The following is a 20,962-nucleotide window of genomic DNA, read 5'->3' on the forward strand; positions in this document are numbered from 1 at the left end:
AAACAAAAAACAAAACATATCGATTGTAAACTCAAAACCAAACAGAGTGATATTCCGAGCACCCTTATTTTTGTATGATTTTCTTTTTTGGAGAAATTACACTACAATAGATTTTTTAATATAAATTTCAGATCAGTGGTAAAATTTATCAACTAATTGAAGTCATAAATTTTTTCATGACTTTGTAATTTTTTTTATTTTTTATTTTTTATTTTTTTATATTGCAACTGGCTCACAATTTTCTCTTCTTTTTTTGGTATAAAAATAATTTTTAAAAATTAAAAGTATTTTTTTTTGTATTTATTTCCGTCAAATTAATTTCTAGTTATTCAAAATAAAATTTTGAAATTCAACTAAATAAATTAGTTTTCACATGATAAATTTAATTTTTTATTATTATAATCTAACATTACACTTAAGGTAAAGAATCCTATGTTAATTTCACACCCAAGACAGGGGTACTTTGGTCCACATAAAAGAAGTTATGGGAATTATTAGTTTTCTAAAAAAAATTAAATTCATTTACATCTTTGTTTAACATTTTTCATATTAGTAATAATAATTAGAGTCATTTATTATTTTCTTAACATGGGATTAACATGGGACACACGTTAGACCAATATGCCTTCGTTTGGAAAGTGGGTTGGCTTTTTGACTTTTTGACTTTTTTAACTATTTGAACCGGGGCTTAAAAGCTTGGTTTGGGAATGATTTTTTGACTTTTTGACTTTTTTGACTTCTTTTGTGAGAAAATAGTGTAATGATTATGGGATGGATGTGATGTTTTGTCTGTTGTGGCTCAAATAATTTATTCTATCTTTTGTGGCTCAAAGAACCAAAAGAACCCAAATGAACCCTCCCAAACGACACCATAAAAATCATAAAATTCCACAATTTGAACCAAACCCAAAATTTGTAATTCTTAAACCGTTTGGCGTTAAGCTATAGAGGACGTGATTCATTTTGACCCGATATTAAATTTGAGTAAGAATTCATAAAAAAAAAAATATAAAATGACATCTTTTAAATTTGTCACTTTCATTTCTCTTTTGCTTTCTTCTAGAAAAAAAATTTAAAAATTAAAAATTAATTTAGTTAAGAAATAAAAAATAAAAAATAATTAAATGATAAAAAAAATTTCTAAAAATCAAACCATACATAACCTAAGAATCTTTTGATAAGTCATTTCTTATGTTGGTAACTTATTTAATTATTTGTTAATTTTACGATATTTTTATCATCAGTTTGGTAACCATTTCGTTTTCAGTTTTTAATTTATATTTACGAAAATTTTAAAAACTGCCATAAAAATTTGTTTGATAATTTTTATGATTTATAAATAGTTGTCTCAGTTTGTAAATTTGAGAAAAAAACGTAAATTCAAAAAATGAGTTTATATTGGTTTTAAACAGATATTTAAAAACTTTACTAACAAAAAAAAATTTCAATTAAATTTTTTTTTCAAATAATTTTTTTTCCAATGAATTTTTTTTTCAATGAATTTTTTTCCAACGAATACTAACCAAGGGAGCAATTGGTAATGCTACTTTGAACTTTAAGGAGGGGATTGCAATTTCTAAAATGTGAAGGGTGTCAATGTAATTTATCCAATGAGGGCAAAATTAGTATTTAAAAAAATTAAATTGCTGAAGGAAGAATTTGTAATGAAACTTTAAACCTCAGGGAGAGATGTAATTTCCAAAATGTGAGAAGGAATTGTAATAAACATAAACCTCAAGGGGAGATATAATTTTCAAAAGATGAGTAAAAAAACTGTAATAAACATAAAGCTCAAGAGGTATCAGGTTAATTTACCCATATATATATATATATAATCAAAACAACCTGTAAAAAGCTGAGAAATGAACGTGGGTACTTCTTGTGCAGAGCTAGGGTTTCAGTCTTTGAGAGAGAGAGAGAGAGAGAGAAGCATGGACGTGGGTGAGAAGTGTGGAAGAGAGAGAGAGAGAGAGAGAGATGGCTTTGAGAGAGAGAGCGGGAAGATGTTTATGGACGTGGGTGAGAAGCATGGGTTAACACGTGGACGGGGGTTTCTTAGATTGGTTCATACATTTTGAACATTACATGTTATTAAAAGTTATCTCAGCTGTTCAAATTTCTTAGTATAACAAATGTATATAGGATAAATTAAAGGACAGTACTGCTTTGTTATATAGATAATTTTGTTAAAAGAAAGAAGATACAATGAAGGCAACATTTGCCAATTATGAAAATTATATTCATCCATCGTAATGTAGACTCGTTGAAACAAATACAGGTTCAAATGAAAGGTAGATTTTTTAACACACAAACATTATCATCATTTATCATCATCATTAATCTACCATTGCTCATGTTTTGGGCAATGTTTTCATAACCTGGCTACTGGGTGGGGGCGAGGAAGGTCCCAGTCGGTGACGATGTGATTGCGAGTGATTTCCTTTAGAGAACGGCAACCACTTAAAGCCATAGTCAGTTCAAACTCATCACGCAGCATCTGAAGTACTTTTCTGATACCAGCTTCTCCTTCAGCAGCCAATGAGAACACCACAGGCCTTCCGATCTGAGATTCAGTACACGAATCAGTGAGTCTCGAGTAGTCATGAATTCAGAATTAAAAAGGATTGGATAGACATAAGAAGAATGTACCATGAGTGACCCGTCTAATTCCATAAACAACTTTTCCATAAAAAATTAATTATAAGCATCTATTGTGTTACATGGAAATCATTTACCTAGATATAATGGCATAGTATGACTACCTAGACTAGAGCAGAGTTTTAAAAGGCTTTGTTGATGCTCACCTTGAGGCGAAGCTATGGAAAAATGCATCAAGTTTTAATTTTTAGGCTATATTACCAAAAGGCTTGGCATCACAATCTGAGGCACGAGCTTTAGGTGAGTCTTGTATGCATAAGCATATAAGAAATATGCTTATGAAGAGCTTGTCTTAGGCCTCGTTCGGCAACATCATTTTTTAGCCTAAAAGTCAAAAAGTCACTAAAAAAATTAAAAAGTCAACAACCTATACCAAAAAGTTAAAGATTATCTCTTTTCTCTATTTTTTGCACATCTTTTCGTAAAAAACTAAAAAATCATCCCAAACATACTAATTTTTTTTTTACATCATATTTTAGCCAAAAAGTTAAAAAAGCCTGTTCTTAAACGAGGCCTTAGGCTCTTGTTAAACTTGGTCTAGTATATAGTTTTGTTTTTTTCGTTTTTAAATATGTATATATATAGTTTTGCAACTATATTTTATAAGAAAAATTAAGTAAACGGCAAGAAAAAAATACAAAAGAGCCAAAAGAGGTCCTTTTTTTCACTATGATTTTGTTACTTTATTATACTCACAAATATGCCAGAGGCCCCAAGTGCCAAGGCTTTGAAAACATCTGTTCCACGGCGGACACCACCATCCAAGAACACGGGCACACGGCCTTGTGCAGCTTTCACAACCTAAGATTAAATGCAAGTTCATTAGATGCATCACCTAAAAACAGAGATTCACAAATAATCATGCACTGTTATGCTCATATACCTCTTCCAGAGCCATGATAGTGGCAGGGACATAATCAAGTTGGCGAGCACCGTGATTAGAGACAATAATGCCAGCTGCTCCAGCTTGTACAGCTAGCCTTGCTGCATAGTCAGCACAGAACAACCATTTAAGAATCAATCCATAAAACCAAACTGTTTAAAGAAAAAAGTTGGAAGCTTTAGCGTTCTTACCATCCTCAGCAGTGAGTACACCCTTCACTAGGATTGGCAATTGAGTGATTGTCTGAAGCCACTTCACATCCTGTCCATGTCCAGAAAGAGATTATTCAGTTGGTAAACTCTTTTAAGGCAAACTTTAAGGCCGTGTTTGAATCAAGGATTCGAGGTGGGATTTGCAGAGGGAAAGGAAATAGAAAGGGAAAATTGAATGAAATACAAGCTAAATGTTTATCACATTTCCCTTTCCTTTTCCTTTCCCTCTACAAATCCCTTCTCAAATCCTAGATCTAAACACAGCCTAAAGGTAGGCTTATTTCCCAACTAACACACCTTCCAGCTCAGAGAGCGATCAATTTGACCAGCTACATATGAAGCTAGTCCAGAGTCGTCACTCTGCATGGTCCCATAAAACAAATCAAGATTAATATAAGAAAAATCCTATGAAACTAAAATTAATCAATCAGTTATGTATGCCACTCACTTGATCCATCTTTCCAAGGTCCAAGCCCTCAAAGTTCTTCAATGTCAAAAATGGTGGTAAAGTAAATCTGTATGAGAACCACAACCGTTCAGAAGTGCTCTTGACAGCGATTAAAGTCTAACATATAGAGCTTCCGTTCTTTTACTTGCATAGAAAGCAATCACAGAACCAGACACAACCCCCTCACATCGGTGTGGGACCCAGAAAAAGGTAGGACCCAACTCATGGGAGAGGGTACTGTGCAGTTCTGTTATTTGTTTGTGTTCCTAGACTTTTTCATAGAGCTTCGACTCTTTAAAGTTGGTGGTCAATCACTTGGCCATTGATGCCTCATGAAGCATCAGGTCTAAGGTTCAACTCCCATTGAGTGCTATCAATCCCTTAGGAGCCACACTGCGGGTATAGCCTAAGATTTGCCCGACCCACGTGGAGGGGGCACTTTGCATGGATCTTGGGATTAGTCGGGGTTTACCCGGATACACAATATTCAAAAAATAAATAAAAAAAAGTAAGACAGTTGAGTCAAAAGACAGCTCAACCTCGTACATAAGCCACTTGAAAGAATGTTGATTAAAGTGCACACCTGTTCTTGATGTCAGCTTCTCTGCGACCAAGCCTGGGGGTATCAACTGTGAGGGCTATAGCCTTGAATCCAGCTCTTTCAGCCCTCCTCACAAGCTGAGCAACTACTTTCCTGTCCTTGTACACCTGACATTGGAAGCAACAGAATTCTCACTCAGACAACACATGAATGAAAATGCCCACAACTTAATAAAAATAAGGAAGTAGTGAAGAAAACAAAGTTATAAATGTTTTTTTCAAACTCACGTAAAGCTGGAAAAAGCGGATTCCAGGTCCTGTTGAAGCAACTTCTTCAACACTAGAAGTAGCCCATGAGGACAATGTCTGAAATAACCAAAGAATGATGCATAAGTGAAGTGAAGCATACATCCAATTTGTAAAACAAAAAATAAAGATCTCATGATTTCTTATTTTGAATAAAGATTGGCATTTGTCCATTATGAGCCCAGGAAAAAGTTTTCTTGATGACAATTTTAGAAATAATTATAAATCCCCTGTACAACGTGTAGTCTAATTAACTAGCATTCAGAGCTTATCTACTACCTAGGTATACTGGAAAATAGATGGTAAATGGTAAAAACCTAACTTTTTCATGAATGGTCACTGACACCCATTGAGATTTCTAAAACCTACAAACTTGCCTAGAGGTTGCACATCTCATGTATGACCCATGTCCCCTTAGAATTTGAAAACATGATTTAAAATATATTATCATCTAACACAGTGATAGAATTGCATCTTAAACTGCTGAAAAGGACCAAATTGATTAAAGAAGTTGTATGAAAATGGAAGAGAAAATTATATGTATAGTAATCTGTTTACCATGGTATGTGGTTTGATGGGAATTGGGGGCAGAGTACGAATAAGTGAATATATAGAGATCTTTAGGGCTTAATTATACAAGTGTTTAAGAATGAAAAATTTACCACATTTTGGATATTGCAATCCAAAATGCAGCTTACGAGGGTACCAGTGAATTCTAATGATATCTGGCTACATAGAATTGAAGTTTCTCCATCTTGGGTTCAGATTGACTCCTTATATTAGATGATCGAAACAAATTTTTTGTTTCATTGTTTGTGAAGTGCATGATGTTTGATATATCCAGTGTTCGGGGGTGCTGCCTAACGATGCAAATTTAATTGGAATGTTAAAGGGTAAGAGTTAACCATAATTGTGCCAGCTGCTGAGGCGGCTCTAGCCGTTGCATACTCTCCTGCAAGAGAATTAAGTCATGTCATCAGACTGAAAACCATGTTTGTCTAAATACCAATTGAAGTAAATTACTGTTGAAACTAATTATCAGCTCTGCTAGATCAAATTCAAGAAAAGCATACTGTTTATCAAGTTCCTAATTAGACCCTGCTGCCCCCTTTGTGAAAAGTGAAAACAAACTCACTCTTGTTCCTATCAAATATCTTCACAATAACCAAAAGGAGCAGCAGAAATTTAAATTAAAGGGTCAATTTAACTATGGCATGTTTATGGACACTGCTACTGCTTGGAAGCAATTGATAGAAGCAAGACACAAAATTGAATATTAAGATCAACAAAAATAACAAGGCCAGTAATTGCATGGGAAGTGCATAAGTGGCTGTACTAGTTTCATGGACAAACAAATTTCAGAAAATGGAGCCTCAATGGAATATGGATTTTTATTGTCATTCTCAGTAGATCTTTTAACTTTCAAATCCGATAGTTCAAGTTTGGTTCGAGGAGGTCTAGATTCATTTTTCAAAATCTGTGTTTGTTCCTCCGTTATATCAGTTGTTGTGCACTCTGTTTTGTGTGTGTGCGCAACATATCAAGTTCAATTTGATCACCTCTCCATATGCAAGACGGGTCACACATGAAGGTGAATGGATAGCTTAACATCCATTATTGGTCCCATTTTCTAACAACTTAATCTTTTGAGAAAAAGGTGACTTAACAAGAAAATTAAATTTGAGATTTTCAATCAGTGAACTTGAAAAAGCTGGTGATATGTATTGGACAAGTTCAAGTTTAATGGAGAAAAATGATACAGGTAATCATGGAAAAATCTGGGCTAAATGAACTCATAGTTGATTATGACAAAACCAGTTACCAAATGATGAAAATATCCATTATGCCACTGAAGCTAAAATATAAGTACACATCTAAAATTTAAATGAGTTGGGCTACCAAAAAGTAGTGATCAATTTAAACTTTAGATTTTTACCAAGACTCACTGAGAACTCTCTAAAAAATGTAATAAAAAGACTGAGCTTCCAAATTTATTTATTATTTTTTTTAGGCTACACAGTCAACTTGGTCAATCAAGACTTATAGAGCACTGATATGTGCAAATTGGCTATAACCAAAAAACCAAAATTAATCAAATATTTATAAATCGATGAGTAACAGTTCCACTTCAAAAATAAAAGCAGATATACATGAGGCAAGAAAATTGCTTACCTTCAGGGTGAGCCATTTTCTGAAAGGCTGTTGGGGCAATCATGATAGGCATGGAGATCTTGAAGCCCAAGACGGTGGTGGTCATGTCTATCTTGCTTACATCGATAAGAATACGGGGTCGAAACCTGAATTTCATTGAAACAATCTATTTCTGAGGACATAAGCATGTACCAAGCAAATATACATACATATAAGGATGACTAAATTCCTATTCAGGGTCGTGGCAATTGTGAATCAAGATAGAAATCTTACAGAATTCTCGAGAAAGCATTTCTGTTCTCCCGCAAAGTCCATTGGTCCTCTGCACCGGATGCATAGTAGTCGTACACCATCTTCGGCAACTTTTGCTTGGCAATGGCCTCATACTCGGTGACATTGGTTACCTCCATCTTTATGGTTGACTCTTTTTCTCCCCCTCAGAAAATCTTGATTCAACATCAGAATCATAGATATCATATTCTTAGTCATTCCTTAAGAATTAATACCATTTTCTAGCTCTCAAAAGTAAGAAAACAATTCTATAACATAATCAGATCTTGCTGAGGTACAAAGAAGAGTAATATAGATCATATGGAAGGTAAATCATTGACCTATGATTAGTATCATTAGAATAACAGCTTTAGGTTCCGATACACATAGTCGCAATATTGGAAAAGAAAAAATCCACCGGCAATAGAAAGAGTAAGAAATAAATGAATACTTGGACTGTGTTTGGATGAAAAGGGAATGAACAAGTAAATGCAATATACGCTTTTTATTACTTTTTCCTCTCCTTTTTTTCTTCCAATCCACAAATAGTTCAACAAATCCAATATCCAAAAATCAGAATAGAAATTCTGAATCCTAGACAAGAAAAACCTCAAAAGAACAATCACATATACATGTTCACATAGGAAATCTTTAGACTAGAAAACACATACACAAACTTGCAGAATTCAAGAAAGTAGATACAAGACTGAAGCTAAAAATCCCTTACAATGTAATAGACCAAAGTTTGTGTTCTGTGTATCAAAAAATCAAAAACTTTGAAACTGGAACTGTCAAAACTTCAAACTTTAGATTGAACCAATTAGAATCAAACCCATTGGATACTAAAATTAACCAAAAACCCACATGAGATACACTAGCAAAATGGCAATTCTATGAACTAAAAAATGAAATAATGAAAAGAGAGAAGAGCAGATAGAGAGAGAGAGAGGCAGACCTTGGACTCCAAAATTATTGAGAAGAGTGCATAGAGGTAGCAGCCAGAGGAGGAGTTGTAAGAAAAGAGAGAGAGAAATAGCCAAAATAATAATTAAAGTTTTATAAGGTGGATGAATGAAAAGAAGAGATGAGATGAAGACAAATTGGGTGGGGGCTAAGTACAGTTTTGAGGATAAATTTTTGGAGGTGGGTATTCCAAACCCCATCCTATTATGGGCAATAGGTTGCCTCTCCTCCACATGAGTCTTGTGTGTTTCAGAGTCATCCTTCATCATCATCCCCAAGCAAAAATAAATAAATAAATAAATAAAAAATATGCATACATACATATATATATATATATATTTGTGTTTTATGTTTGTTTGCGTGTGCCTCAGAACATTTGTTTAGAATGGAAGAAGTCTGTCTGTCTCTCTCTGTCTCTCAATAGTTACGTGTCGCCATCTTTGTTTTCTCTGTCTCCATCTCCATGGTCTACAGTTCAAACTTGGAGATGTGGTGCCAAAAGCAGTGGGGGGTGAGTGAGAGGCCCAATTAAGATTAGCTTAATAAAAAATTAATTAATTAATTAATTCAACAAGTCAGACTCGAATAGGCCCATGCAATTTTCTATAACGTAGGTCCAACTGTACGGGGAGCAAATATTCTGACAAGTCCATATTCTTTTCTTCTGAGTTCCGTCTCTGTCCGATTACCTGCGTACACAACGGCGGTAAGCTACTCGGCGGTGTGTGGCCGGAAAACCCCTCCGACGATCAAGTTAGAACACACACACAGGGGATAGATAGAGAGAAGGGAGAGTGTTGAGTGTTTAGTGTATGTCTCACCAAATGTTCATCTGTCTCAGCATGGGAGGCGCAGATTCGCTTATATACCTTCTGCGCCCCAAATCTACTCTCATTCGTCTCTCGACACGTGGTGCTGCTATCCCATCTGTCAGCACAAATCTTGCTGGGCACCACCTAACCCAACTGCCCTCCCATTCTCCTGGGAGCTCGGCAGCCGGTCAGTACCATCTCGGCCATCGTCTGCCATGCTACGCTTCTTGCCCAAGTACTCCAACAGCTAAGCTCAAATGGGGACCGGACTCGGCGGCATCTCGGCAAAGCCGAGCTCGGGACAACTCACGCTTGTCTGCGGTCAACCTATCTGCCGAGCAAACAGGTACCCCGGCGTCATAACCACGGATCCTCGCAGCTTGTTCAATCCACGCGCTGCCTTAACCGAGCAGCTTCCTTCACGGCCGGGCCATACAACTTGGCCCAGCGCCTGTCTGGCACAACTTTGTCCGGTCCAAATCTGTCCGGCACAACTCTGTCCGGTCCAAATCTGTCCGGCATAACTCCATATCATTAATCTCCCTCTCAATTGCCCCTTAATTCCGTCCGCAAGAGCGTGACTGGGATTACATATTCCGACCGGGATAACACTTCCTCGGTCCTCAAGATACGAAACGGCGACCGGGCTAGTTGACTCCTGTCTGCGAAATTTGTTCGCTCCTACTCCTCGGTTGATGTTCTCTTCTTCAAAACTTGCCCGGTTGTCTCCTCGACTCTTCAACCTGTCTTTTCAGTTTTGACGTCGTCATAAATGGGGACACGTGGCAGGCTTCCATTGGACCTCGAGCAGCCAACCCAGCCGTCTGCCAGAATTTGAATTCTTGGCGGTTTCTCCGTCTATACATACAAGCCCCCTTTTCCTCATTTCGCTCCTACTGCCTCTCTGTAATCCGACGCTTCAAAGCTCAAGCACCTTTCTCCAAGCCTCGTCTGTCATTCTTCGTGCTCGAAGGATTAGTCCCTGCCCTTCACTGGTAAGTCCTTCAACTCCTCTTTTGTTGCTATTTTCTTAAATATTTCACACATTAGGGCACTAAAACATAGTTCTTAGGACGTAGGCCATAGAAATCGTCCCAAACCTCCCACTGCTCATGGTGTTCTTCATTTTCACTGATGAACTTCGAAGAACTGGGGCGGACCGGGCTCCAGGTCTTTGTTTGATCTAAAAAACCATCTCGACCAAGCAAATAACCTGTTAGATATAACCATAGCAAGAACCAGGATAACAAAGGTCTTGGCCGCTCAACCGGGCTAAAATCTGGTCTGCTTGGGCGGCCGAGCTCCTTGTCAGCCTCTATGACCGAGGTGGTTTGGCACTCTAGACGACCGAGCTAAAGTCAAGCTCGCTTTGCGCGACCGCGCTCCCTCTTACACTTGCCCTCCTTTTCCTGCAGAGTCCAAGGGGACCACTGTCCAATCCTGAGGCTCCCAAAGACCAAGCAGCCACAAATCACCTGACAGTGCCAAACCAAAGCCGAGCTAATTTAGCCGGTCGTAAATGGGGAAATTCCGCTTCCTTGTAGATACTCCGGCTGCCCTAGCTGCGTTCAGGGAGGAGTACGGCATCCTGGCCGATGTCCACCTAGAGCTCGCAGAAGAAGAGACCACACCTTGGGGCAGAACAGAACAATGCCCCTTCACCGTGCTGTCGATCGTCGAAGGAGGCCTCCGCTTCCCCCTCAACCCACTTATCACCGAGTTCCTCCGCTGTACCGGGCTGGCACCCACACAAGTGTCCACCAACACTTACCGAATTATCAACGGCGTCCATGAACTGAACAATTGGCTAGGCACCAACTTAGGTCTAGCCGAGATATTAAGGCAATACATGATGGGTCACACCGGTGACGACCTAGCCTATTACTTGAAAATCAGACCGGGCAAGGAGAAAATTGTAACCGGCACCCCGGATAAAGACTTGCACGACGACGATTTTTTCTGGGTGTCGGGCAATTACGAAACAGCCGAGGTACCGGGCTGGTTTATAAGCAAGAACTTCGGTTCCTCATGTAAGCCGCTCAAACTTGCTCGGTCAGCCAGCCTTCTTTATTCTGTAATTAACCAGTTTTCTTGTTTCTTTTGCAGCAATCCAAGCCTTGCAAGCCAACTACCAATTTCCCAACGTAGAGGCAATTCGGACCGTGCTCCGCCATCGCCACCGAGATTGCAACGAGCTGCTCAGCTACACTCCAACCTACAGATACTCCGCTCCCCGCCGGAGTAAAGTTACAGACTTCCTTCGTGCTCCATCACCTCCTCCAGATCCAATTTTGCCAGACGTTCCACTAATCCGGTTGACAGAAGAGCAAGAGATGGCCAAACGAAGCCGAATCAAAAACCTGCTCACCGCAACGTCTACCGAGATATCGAGCGTCGTCACCCGCTCTCCAGCCGCCGGTCAGTCAAGGGGCGCCGTGGTCGCCCTTGCTTCTCAAGCTGCCGGGGAGTCAAGCCAAGCAACACGCCGGGCTGGCAAAAGAGCTCGCGCGGACCCGTCTGCCGAGCTGATTACCGAATTATCCACCGAGCAACCTACCGTCACAGCTGACCCAACGCCGGCATGGAGACCGCAGCTCAAGCACCGGGGAAAGGAAATCTCGGCAACGGCTTCCATCAAGGGAGACAAAGAACATCTTCTTGCCTTTGATCTCTCCAAAACCCTTCTCCTACCGAGCGACGTGGTTGGCCGCGACCACGTTCCTGACACCCGGCTGGTGAAATCAGCCGTGAAGTCTATGAGCAGGGTAAAAGTCTCAACCTTCTACTCCAATTTTCTTAGTGTTTGCACGGTTTCTTCTTCTCTAATCAGGTTTCCTTTTTGCAGGCCATCCAAAAACAACACTTAGTCATGGAGCGCATCCACCAACTTCGGCAGAAGGCAGCCGACACTGACAGCCAAGTCCAAAGCCTCCAAGCCGAGCTTGGTCGGGCAAAAGCATCTCTCCAAATCGCCAATGCTGACAACAACAGGTTGCACGGTCAGCTTGACGAGGCCGAGAAGAAGCGCGATGAGCTCCAGGCCGAGCTGGATGCTCTGAAAAAGTCAAGGAAGAAGGACTGCCAAGATGCAAACAACGGCGGCTTCCTAGAAGCCGAGGGAAGCTACAAGAAGCAGGTCTTCGCTACCCAAGACATCTACTTCAAAGCGGGTTGGAAGTCTGCCTGCAAGCATCTCAGTCAGGGACCTGATACTGACGTCTTTGCCACCCCGCCGCTTGCTTCCCTGCCGGCCTACCTCGTGCCATATGCCAATGACGTCTTCAGTGCATTGCAAGCTGAGGCCGAGGAAGGGCTTGAAGAGGAAGAGGCCAGGGAAGATACTGACGGAGAGGAGCAACCAGAACAGGAGCAGCCCGGCCGAACTGAGCCTGGTGTTGAAGACCGTTCTCCAGTAGTGAACTTGGAGACAACTCTAGATGATGAATTCACCAATCTCTCCTCCTTAGCTTAGTTTTTTCTTTTTTCTATTGCCCTTTTTTTTTTTTTTTTGCTTTGCACATGTAACCGGGCTCTCTGCCCCTCCTTTTGTATTAACTTTCAATCAATGAAAAGCTTTAATTGCATCGAGTGTTTGCACGGTTTTCTCAAACTCTATCTTCAGCAAAACATCTCGGTTTAAATCACGAAGTTGCACAAATCACCAACTAGCTTGACCGGAGTTAACATCTCGGTAAATTTAGTAAAATTGAGAAACTTCTTCAACCGGAATAAACATCTCGGTCGGAACAACAAAGTTGAACAAATCACTAATTCTTTCAACCGGACTAAACCATCATGGTTGAGCGTGCCTGAACTGAACCAAACATCTTGTATGACCGAAATACACCATCTCGATTTTAATTCTGATAGAATTGAACAAACCATCAACTCCTTCAACCGGAGTAGGTCATCTCGGTTGGAATCTTTGAGTTGAACAAATCATCAACTCCTTCAACCGACGTAACTCATCTCGGTTGGAATCTCTGAGTTGAACAAACCACCAACTCCTTCAACCGAAATAACTCATCTCGGTTGGAATCCATGAGTCGAACAAACCATCAACTCCTTCAACTGGAGTGACTCATCTCGGTTGGAATCTTTGAGTTGAACAAATCATCAACTCCTTCAACCGGCGTAACTCATCTCGGTTGGAATCTCTGAGTTGAACAAACCACCAACTCCTTCAACCGGAATAACTCATCTCTGTTGGAATCCATGAGTCGAACAAACCATCAACTCCTTCAACCGGAGTAACTCATCTCGGTTGGAATCCCTGGGTCGAACAAACCATCAACTCCTTCAACCGGAGTAACTCATCTCGGTTGGAATCTCAAGTTGAACAAAACATCAACTCTTTCAACCGGAGTAAATCATCTCGATTGAGCATCTCAAGTATTCAAAGCAATCAATCAAAATGCTAAGGCAAAGAAGACACCTCTATATATTGACAAAAAGAATTACATTCTGGAGTGTAAGGCAAAAAATTCATTTGCACAAAAAGAAAACAAAAGCTAGTAATAGTACAGTTTGAGGTTGGCCGCATTCCATGGCCGGAGTATTCCTCTACCATCGAGATCCTCCAAGTGGTATGCCCCCTTGCCCACCAGACCGGTTATCTTGTAGGGTCCTTCCCAATTTGCCCTTAGTTTGCCTTCACCTGGCACCAGGGTGTTGCCCATAACTTTCCTCAAAACCCAATTACCTACTTTGAACGGTCTGGGGTGCACCGTTTTATTGTACTTCCTTGAGAGCTCTTGTTGGTAGGCAGTGATGTGGATGAGAGCCTTTTCCCGGCGCTCTTCCACCAAATCCATTTCCAGAGCAATGGCTTCGGCGTTTAGCTCGGGTTCAAAACTTTCACTTCTGAGAGTGGGCATACCTACTTCCAAAGGTATGACCGCCTCCATGCCATAAGCCAAAGCAAATGGGGTTTCCCCGGTAGAACGCCGAGGGGTAGTTCGGTATGCCCAAAGGACACTGGGAAGTTCCTCGGCCCACTTTCCTTTGGCCTTCTCAAGTCTCTTCTTCAGTCCATCAAGAATAGTCTTGTTTGACGCCTTGGCTTGACCGTTGGACTGTGGGTAAGCCGAAGTGGAGTTGTAGAATTCAATCTTCAAATCTTCACAAAACCCTCTAAATAGGCGACCGTCAAACTGGGTGCCGTTGTCAGAGATCAAAATTTTAGGGACGCCGAACCGTGTTACCACATTCTGCCAGACAAACCGCTTCACGTCTTTCTCCTTGATTGTTGCCAAAGGCTCGGCTTCAACCCACTTGGTGAAGTAGTCTGTTACCGCGATGAAGAACTTGCGGTTGCCTGGTGTTGTTGGGAGCGGCCCCACTATGTCTAATCCCCACATCGCAAAAGGCCAAGGGCTGGTTAGCGGAAGAAGTTCTCTGGCCGGCTGATGAATCTGGTACGCAAACTTCTGGCACTTCTCGCACTTGCGAACATATTTATGGGCGTCGGCTTGCATGCACGGCCACCAATAGCCTTGCGAAATAGCGCGGTAGGCCAAGGACCTGCCCCCTATGTGACTGTCACAGATGCCTTCGTGAATTTCGTACAAGAAGGCCTCTACGCTACTCGGGTGCACGCACTTCAGATAAGGACCGGTGAAGGACTTTTTATACAACGCTCCAGATGGAGAGAGCCAAAACCGCTCTGATTTCACCCGGACTTTGTGCGCTTCTTTCTTCTCGGCTGGCAGAATCCGATCTCTGAAAAACAGGGCTACAGGGTCCATCCAGGAAGGACCTAGCGCGGCGCAGAATACATCCGTCTGTCGGGCTTCCTCTATGCTCGGCCGTGGAAGAAATTCAATTAACAGTGGGTTAGGAGATGCGCAATCAACCATTGAGGCGAGGCCAGCCAGCTCATCAGCTCGGTTGTTCTCGTCTCGGCCAATCTGTTGAACTCTGATTGCCTGAAATTGCTTGATGTGTTCCCTGACCAAAGCTTGGTACTTTGCCATTCTGTCATCCTTTGCTTCATAAATCCCAACGACTTGGTTAACCACAAGCTGGGAATCACTGTACACCATTAGCTCGGAAGCTTGCATCTGAAGCGCGCTTTTGAAACCGGCCAAAAGCGCCTCGTACTCAGCTTCGTTGTTGGATGCTAGAAAGCCAAGGGTGATAGAGTGTTCAATTGTCAACCCGTCTGGTGATATCAAAACTATACCTAGCCCGGCGCCGTGACGGTTCGAGGCTCCATCAACAAAAAGTTTCCACATCTCCCCCACAAAGAGCTTCCAGCATTCTGAGGGGTCCTAAGAGGCTTGAAGGTTAATGGGGTCACGACTGCTCGGCAGTGCGGTTTCAAGTTCTGTGTTGATCGGTTCCAATTCAGTCACCCTTGATGATTCGGCACCGGACTCAGCAAGTTGATCTGCAATGCTCAAGTCCATAGGCGAATCACCAGGTTGCGGTATTATGCCGGCCGCAGGTTCTGAGCTGTGTGGTTCCATTTCTTCCCCTATGGTGATGCGGGACCGGACAGAGCTGGTTGGTCGGTGATATTCAACTCCGTCATCGCATTACCGGGTGGTAAAACCGTACAAACTGAGGGTGCTGCAGTGGTGCGCGCAAACTCCGCGTCGCTTCCTCCACCAACTGGTTGTATCTCGGATGGTCTTGCATGCACCTCATCATCTGTCGCGGTAATATCGACCGGGCATACCAGATGAGTTCCAGGTGAGAATTCGACGACGAAGTCGGCCAAAGTTTGGGCTTTGATGGCAGTGCGCGGCTGGAACTTCACATCAAACTGTCCCAACTCGACCGCCCACTTAAGAATCCAACCGGAGAAGTCTGCCTGCTCGAATAAAGCTTTGAGGGAGAATTCGGTCAAGACGATGACGGTATGTGCATGGAAATAGTGCGCCAACTTTCTTGAAGCCATCATTAATGCCAAAACAAGCTTCTCCAATGGCAAGTATCTCGACTCTGCCGGTAGCAAAGTTTTGCTGACATAGAAGATGGGGAGGTGCTTGATTCCTTCAGCCCGGACAAGCACCGCACTGACTGCATGCTGTGATACGGCCAAATAAAGATAGAGCTCTTCTCCAGGCTCTGGTGTGACCAACAGTGGCGCTGAAGACAGATACTCCTTGAGCTTGGCCAAGGCTCGGTCACACTTTTCATCCCAAGAGAACTTTGATTTTAAGGACTGAAAGAAAGGGCGGCAGCGATCTGATGACCGGCTTATAAATCGATTAAGCGTGGCGGCCATTCCGGCCAGATGCTACACGTCTTTTGCCGAGCTAGGTTGTTTTAACTTTTGCACGGCTTGGATTTGTGTAGGGTCTGCTTCTACCTCGGTTCGTGACTAGGAATCCCAAAAAATTTCCAGATCTCACGCCGAAGGCACACTTAGACGCATTCAGGCGTAGCTTGTGCTTTTTGAGAATGGCGAACATCTCGGCCAAATCGGACAAATGATCTGCCTGATATCGGCTTTTAACCACCATATTATCAATGTAGGCTTCCATTGTCCGGCCCAGCAAAGGAGCAAACATCTTGGTCACCATCCTCTGAAAAGTTACCCCGGCGTTCTTTAAACCAAAAGGCATGACTCGGTAGCAAAAGAGTCCCCTTGGTGTAGTAAACGAGGTGATTTCTCGGTCGGGGCCATGCATGGAAATCTGATGATAGCCGCGGTAGGCATCTAAGAAACTTAGCCTGTTATGTCCAGCCATCAAATCCACAAGCTGGTCAATTCTAGGCAAAGGAAAGCTATTTTTTGGACAAGCTCGGTTGACGGTCTTGTAATCAACGCAAACCCGCCACTTCCCATTCTTCTTCGGTACCACCACTGTATTTGAGATCCACTGAGGATAGTGTACTTCTTGAATTGCTCGTGCCTCCAGCAAATTCTTAACTTCTTCCGCAACTACCTCGGCGTGATGCAGCGCCGATCTCCTTGTTCGCTGAATGACTGGCTTGGCTCCGGGGAAGACATTGAGATGATGGCAAATAAAACTTGGATCGAGGCCGGGCATGTCGTAAGGCGACCATGCAAAAACTTCGATGTTGGCCATCAAAAACTCAACCATCTCGGTCCGTTCTGTGGCTGTAAGGCTTGAGCCGAGCAAGAAGAATTTGTCCGGCTGCTCTGTATCAATTCGCACCTCCACCAATTCCTCGACAGCTTTGTCCTCAGCCTTGGTGCCCACATCCTCCAAGACACCCTAGTCCTCCAGTCCCTCAATCATTTGAACAAATCCTTTGGCAGCCCGGCTCCCGTTGACTACCATGAAGCACTGTTTTGACATGACCTGATCGCCCCAAATCTCCTCGATTGCCCCTATAGCCGAGGGGAACCTCATTACTTGGTGAAAAGTCGATGCCACGGCTTGCATGGCGTGAAGCCACCCCCTTCCAAGGATCAAATTGTAAGTAGATGGCACCTGTAACACCCAGAACTCCACTTGTTTGACCACGGATCCCGCTTTGACCGGCAGGATAATCTTTCCTAAAGGCCACTCCGGTTGTGAGTTGAAACCAACCAATGGCGAAGTCGCCGGGGCCAAATCCGTATCTCGGAGCTTGAGCTGTTTGAAAGCGTCGTAGTACATGATCTCGACCGAGCTTCCCTGATCGATCAAGATCCGTTTGACTTCAAAATCTTTGACGCGGAGTGTAACTACTAAGGCGTCATTGTGCGGTGTCTGAATGCGCTCCAGGTCCCTTGAGGAGAAACTGATCACATCTGTCACTTCCGTCTTCCCTCTCTTGAGCGCAGGCTGAACTGACAAAACTTCCCTCATGTGCTCTGCCTTCTTGATCATACCACGGAGCTCGCAAACGCGCGCCGGTTCTACTATGCCGTGGATGACATTCACAACCCCTTGAGGAGGTGTGTCTCGGTCATCCGGTCCTCGCGGATCAACGGGCACCTGATTTGCCTTAACGCCCCCATCAATGTAAAGATCCAGGTGCCCGGCTGCGACTAGCTCTTCCAAGTGTTGCCTCAAAGGCAAACAGTCCTCTGTTCGGTGGCCACGCTTCCGGTGAAATGTACAACGGTATCTCGGATTAAAGCCCTTCTGACCATCGCCCAACTTAGCGGGAAACCGGACATACTCCTCGTCACGGATTTCGCTAAGTATGCGATAAATTGGAATCTTAAAGACCGTGGTGATGCCGGTCCTTGCCTTCAATCTCCTGTTTGCATCGGCTGCGTCATCCCGTGGGTAGTAATCCCGGTCATTCTGACGTCCTCTACCCCGATTTTTCCGATTCGATCCATGGTCCGATTCCTCAGCGCGGTCAGTAGATCGGCCGGACTCCTGTTCGACTGTATGCACTTTTCCAGCCTTCTTGTCTGTCGCTGCCGGAACTGACTTCGCGGTAGACGCCGACGCGTCATCCTCAACTCGAATATGCTCATTGATGCGTTGCATGAGTTGGCCCATGGATGTCGGCTGGTGCATGGTAAGCGAGTCCCGCTGTCTATGTCCGACCGGGAGACCACGCTTGTATTGCGTGATTGCAAGGTTGACCGGGCAATCCAAGATCTCGTTGAAGGTTTCCCAATACCTTGAGTTGTATGCTTTCAATGTGTCGCTCGGTTCCATCTTGACACCAAGTAAATGATCGACTTCCTTTGGTGTTTTTGTGTTGGTTTTGAAGCGCGTCACAAAGGCTTCAGCCAACTGATGCCACTGTTATATGCTCCCTTCCGGCAACCTCTCGAACCACTTCAAGCCCAGCTCACCTAAACTTGACGGGAAGATCAGGCACATAAGTCCGTCATTTCGCCTATGTCCGGCCATAACCTGTCGGAAGTGGCTCACATGCATGTAAGGATCGGTTTTTCCGTCGTAGAGTGTGAACTTAGGCTGGTGGAAGCCTGCCGGAAGCGGTGTTGTTTCTATTTCCAGGGAAAAAGGGGTGGCACTTAACCTGGCCAAATCTGAATCTACTAGGAGTGGCACTGCCTGGCGAGGTGGAGGCATTCCGACCTCCTCGCTGGCGCGAACCCCGTAGGATAGCCGCTGGAACGCCGGTATCCACTGAGCTTCACGTCGGCGAGCCCGCTCTTTTAAGACCGCCCGCAAATCCTCTAAATGAGTGGAGTAAGAGTACTTCGATGTCGTCACCGGACGTGAGGGCCGGTAAGTGCTATCTTGCGCGCTAGACTTCTCTGCATGCACGTCGGAATCACCAACCTGGTAACTTCTGGTAATAGAGATGGATGGAGTGCGTCGCTGACTCTGACCGCCTGAACGGCGGGATGAGGTGCGCTCACTGTGGTCACCCACTCCAGCTACAACCTTCCCTTTGACATGCCGCTTGAGCTCCTCCATCTCCGCCGCCATTCGGCGGATGACAGCGTCTTGGTCCCTTAACTTGTGTTCCAGACGTCGGGCATATGATTCTCTCCGCCGCCGATGACCGTCCGGTCTTCGTGAATGACCATAACTTCTTCCGCGTTTATCCCGCGCGTCTCCTGATTGTCCTCTGGTGGGTGTCTCCAAGTCCGCCGTTGGATGGATGGCGGGAGGTCCTTCTCTCCTTCGGGTGAACTCCGGGGTGGCTCCGTCTATGGCAGACAACGGAAACTCATCGTTGTTAGCCATGGACGGCGATCAGACGAGCCTGGAAGAGAAGGTTTTGTCTGTCAAGCTTCCCACAGACGGCGCCAATTGTACGGGGAGCAAATATTCCGGCAAGCCCGTACTCCTTTCTTCCGAGCTCCGTCTCTGTCCGATTACCTGCATACACAATGGCGGTAAGCTACCCGGCGGTGTGTGGCCGGAAAACCCCTCCGACGATCAAGTTAGAACACACACACAGGGGATAGATAGAGAGAAGAGAGAGTGTTGAGTGTTGAGTGTTTAGTGTATGTCTCACCAAATGTTCATTTGTCTCAGCATGGGGGGCGCAGATTCGCTTATATACCTTCTGCGCCCCAAATCTACTCTCATTCGTCTCTCGACACGTGGTACTACTATCCCATCTGTCAGCACAAATCTTGCTGGACACCACCTAACCCAACTGCCCTCCCATTCTCCTGGGAGCTCGGCAGCCGGTCAGTACCATCTCGGCCATCGTCTGCCATGCTGCGCTTCTTGCCCAAGTACTCCAACAGCTAATCTCAGATGGGGACCGGACTCAGCGGCATCTCGGCAAAGCCGAGCTCGGGACAACTCACGCTTGTCTGCGGTCAACCTATCTGCCGAGCAAACAGGTACCCCGGCGTCATAACCACGGATCCTCGCAGCTTGTTCAATTCACACGCTGCCTTAACCGAGCAGCTTCCTTCACGGCCGGGCCATACAACTTGGCCCAGCGCCTGTCCGGCACAACTTTGTCCGGTCCAAATCTGTCCGGCACAACTCTGTCCGGTCCAAATCTGTCCGGCATAACTCCATATCATTAATCTCCCTCTCACCAACCCATAGATTTAAAAAAATAGATGTATTTATTGCCTAATAAATTCTATGATAATTAATTATTTTTTCATTAAATATTATTAAAAAATATCATTAGTTATTAATTTTCAGCGACAATTCGAAAATTGTCACAAAAAAAGTCAATAATTATAAGTTTTAGCGGTGGTTTAAAAAAATTATCATAAAAAAAAATCACTAATTTTCAATTTTCAACTTTGAACAATAGTTTGAAAAAGTTGTCACGGAAAAGAGTCACTAATTGTAAGTTTTATCGACAATTTATAAAAATCGTAACAGAAAAAAATTACTAATTGTCA

At 43.3% G+C, this 20,962-nt stretch overlaps 1 protein-coding gene across 1 annotated transcript; it reads right to left on the bottom strand.

The window, feature by feature from the left end:
• Positions 1–2,139: 2,139 nt before the first annotated feature.
• LOC114306994 (glycolate oxidase 1) lies at positions 2,140–8,934 on the bottom strand. Its single transcript, XM_028252320.2, has 12 exons — positions 8,424–8,934; positions 7,472–7,644; positions 7,220–7,344; positions 5,953–5,999; positions 5,030–5,107; positions 4,785–4,909; positions 4,202–4,268; positions 4,051–4,113; positions 3,733–3,802; positions 3,542–3,642; positions 3,355–3,459; positions 2,140–2,563 (listed from the first exon to the last, which is right to left on the bottom strand). The coding sequence occupies exons 2-12, from the start codon at positions 7,606–7,608 to the stop codon at positions 2,372–2,374; spliced, it is 1,110 nt and encodes a 369-aa protein (XP_028108121.2). The 5' UTR covers positions 7,609–7,644; positions 8,424–8,934; the 3' UTR covers positions 2,140–2,371.
• Between the last annotated feature and the right edge of the window lie 12,028 nt (positions 8,935–20,962).

Source organism: Camellia sinensis, chromosome 7 (genome assembly GCF_055761805.1).
Source record: "Camellia sinensis isolate YWXY chromosome 7, ASM5576180v1, whole genome shotgun sequence".
In the NCBI taxonomy this organism is placed as follows: domain Eukaryota; kingdom Viridiplantae; phylum Streptophyta; class Magnoliopsida; order Ericales; family Theaceae; genus Camellia; species Camellia sinensis.

Bases quoted from the DNA above. Each gene is read 5' to 3' on its own strand.
- LOC114306994 (XM_028252320.2), bottom strand. From the start codon at position 7,608: ATGGAGGTAACCAATGTCACCGAGTATGAGGCCATTGCCAAGCAAAAG. The intron at 7,345-7,471 runs GTAAGATTTCTA...AATGAAATTCAG, and splicing joins AATGCTTTCTCGAGAATTCT to GTTTCGACCCCGTATTCTTA. The intron at 2,564-3,354 runs GTGAGTATAATA...ACTGAATCTCAG, and splicing joins TTGGGGCCTCTGGCATATTT to ATCGGAAGGCCTGTGGTGTT.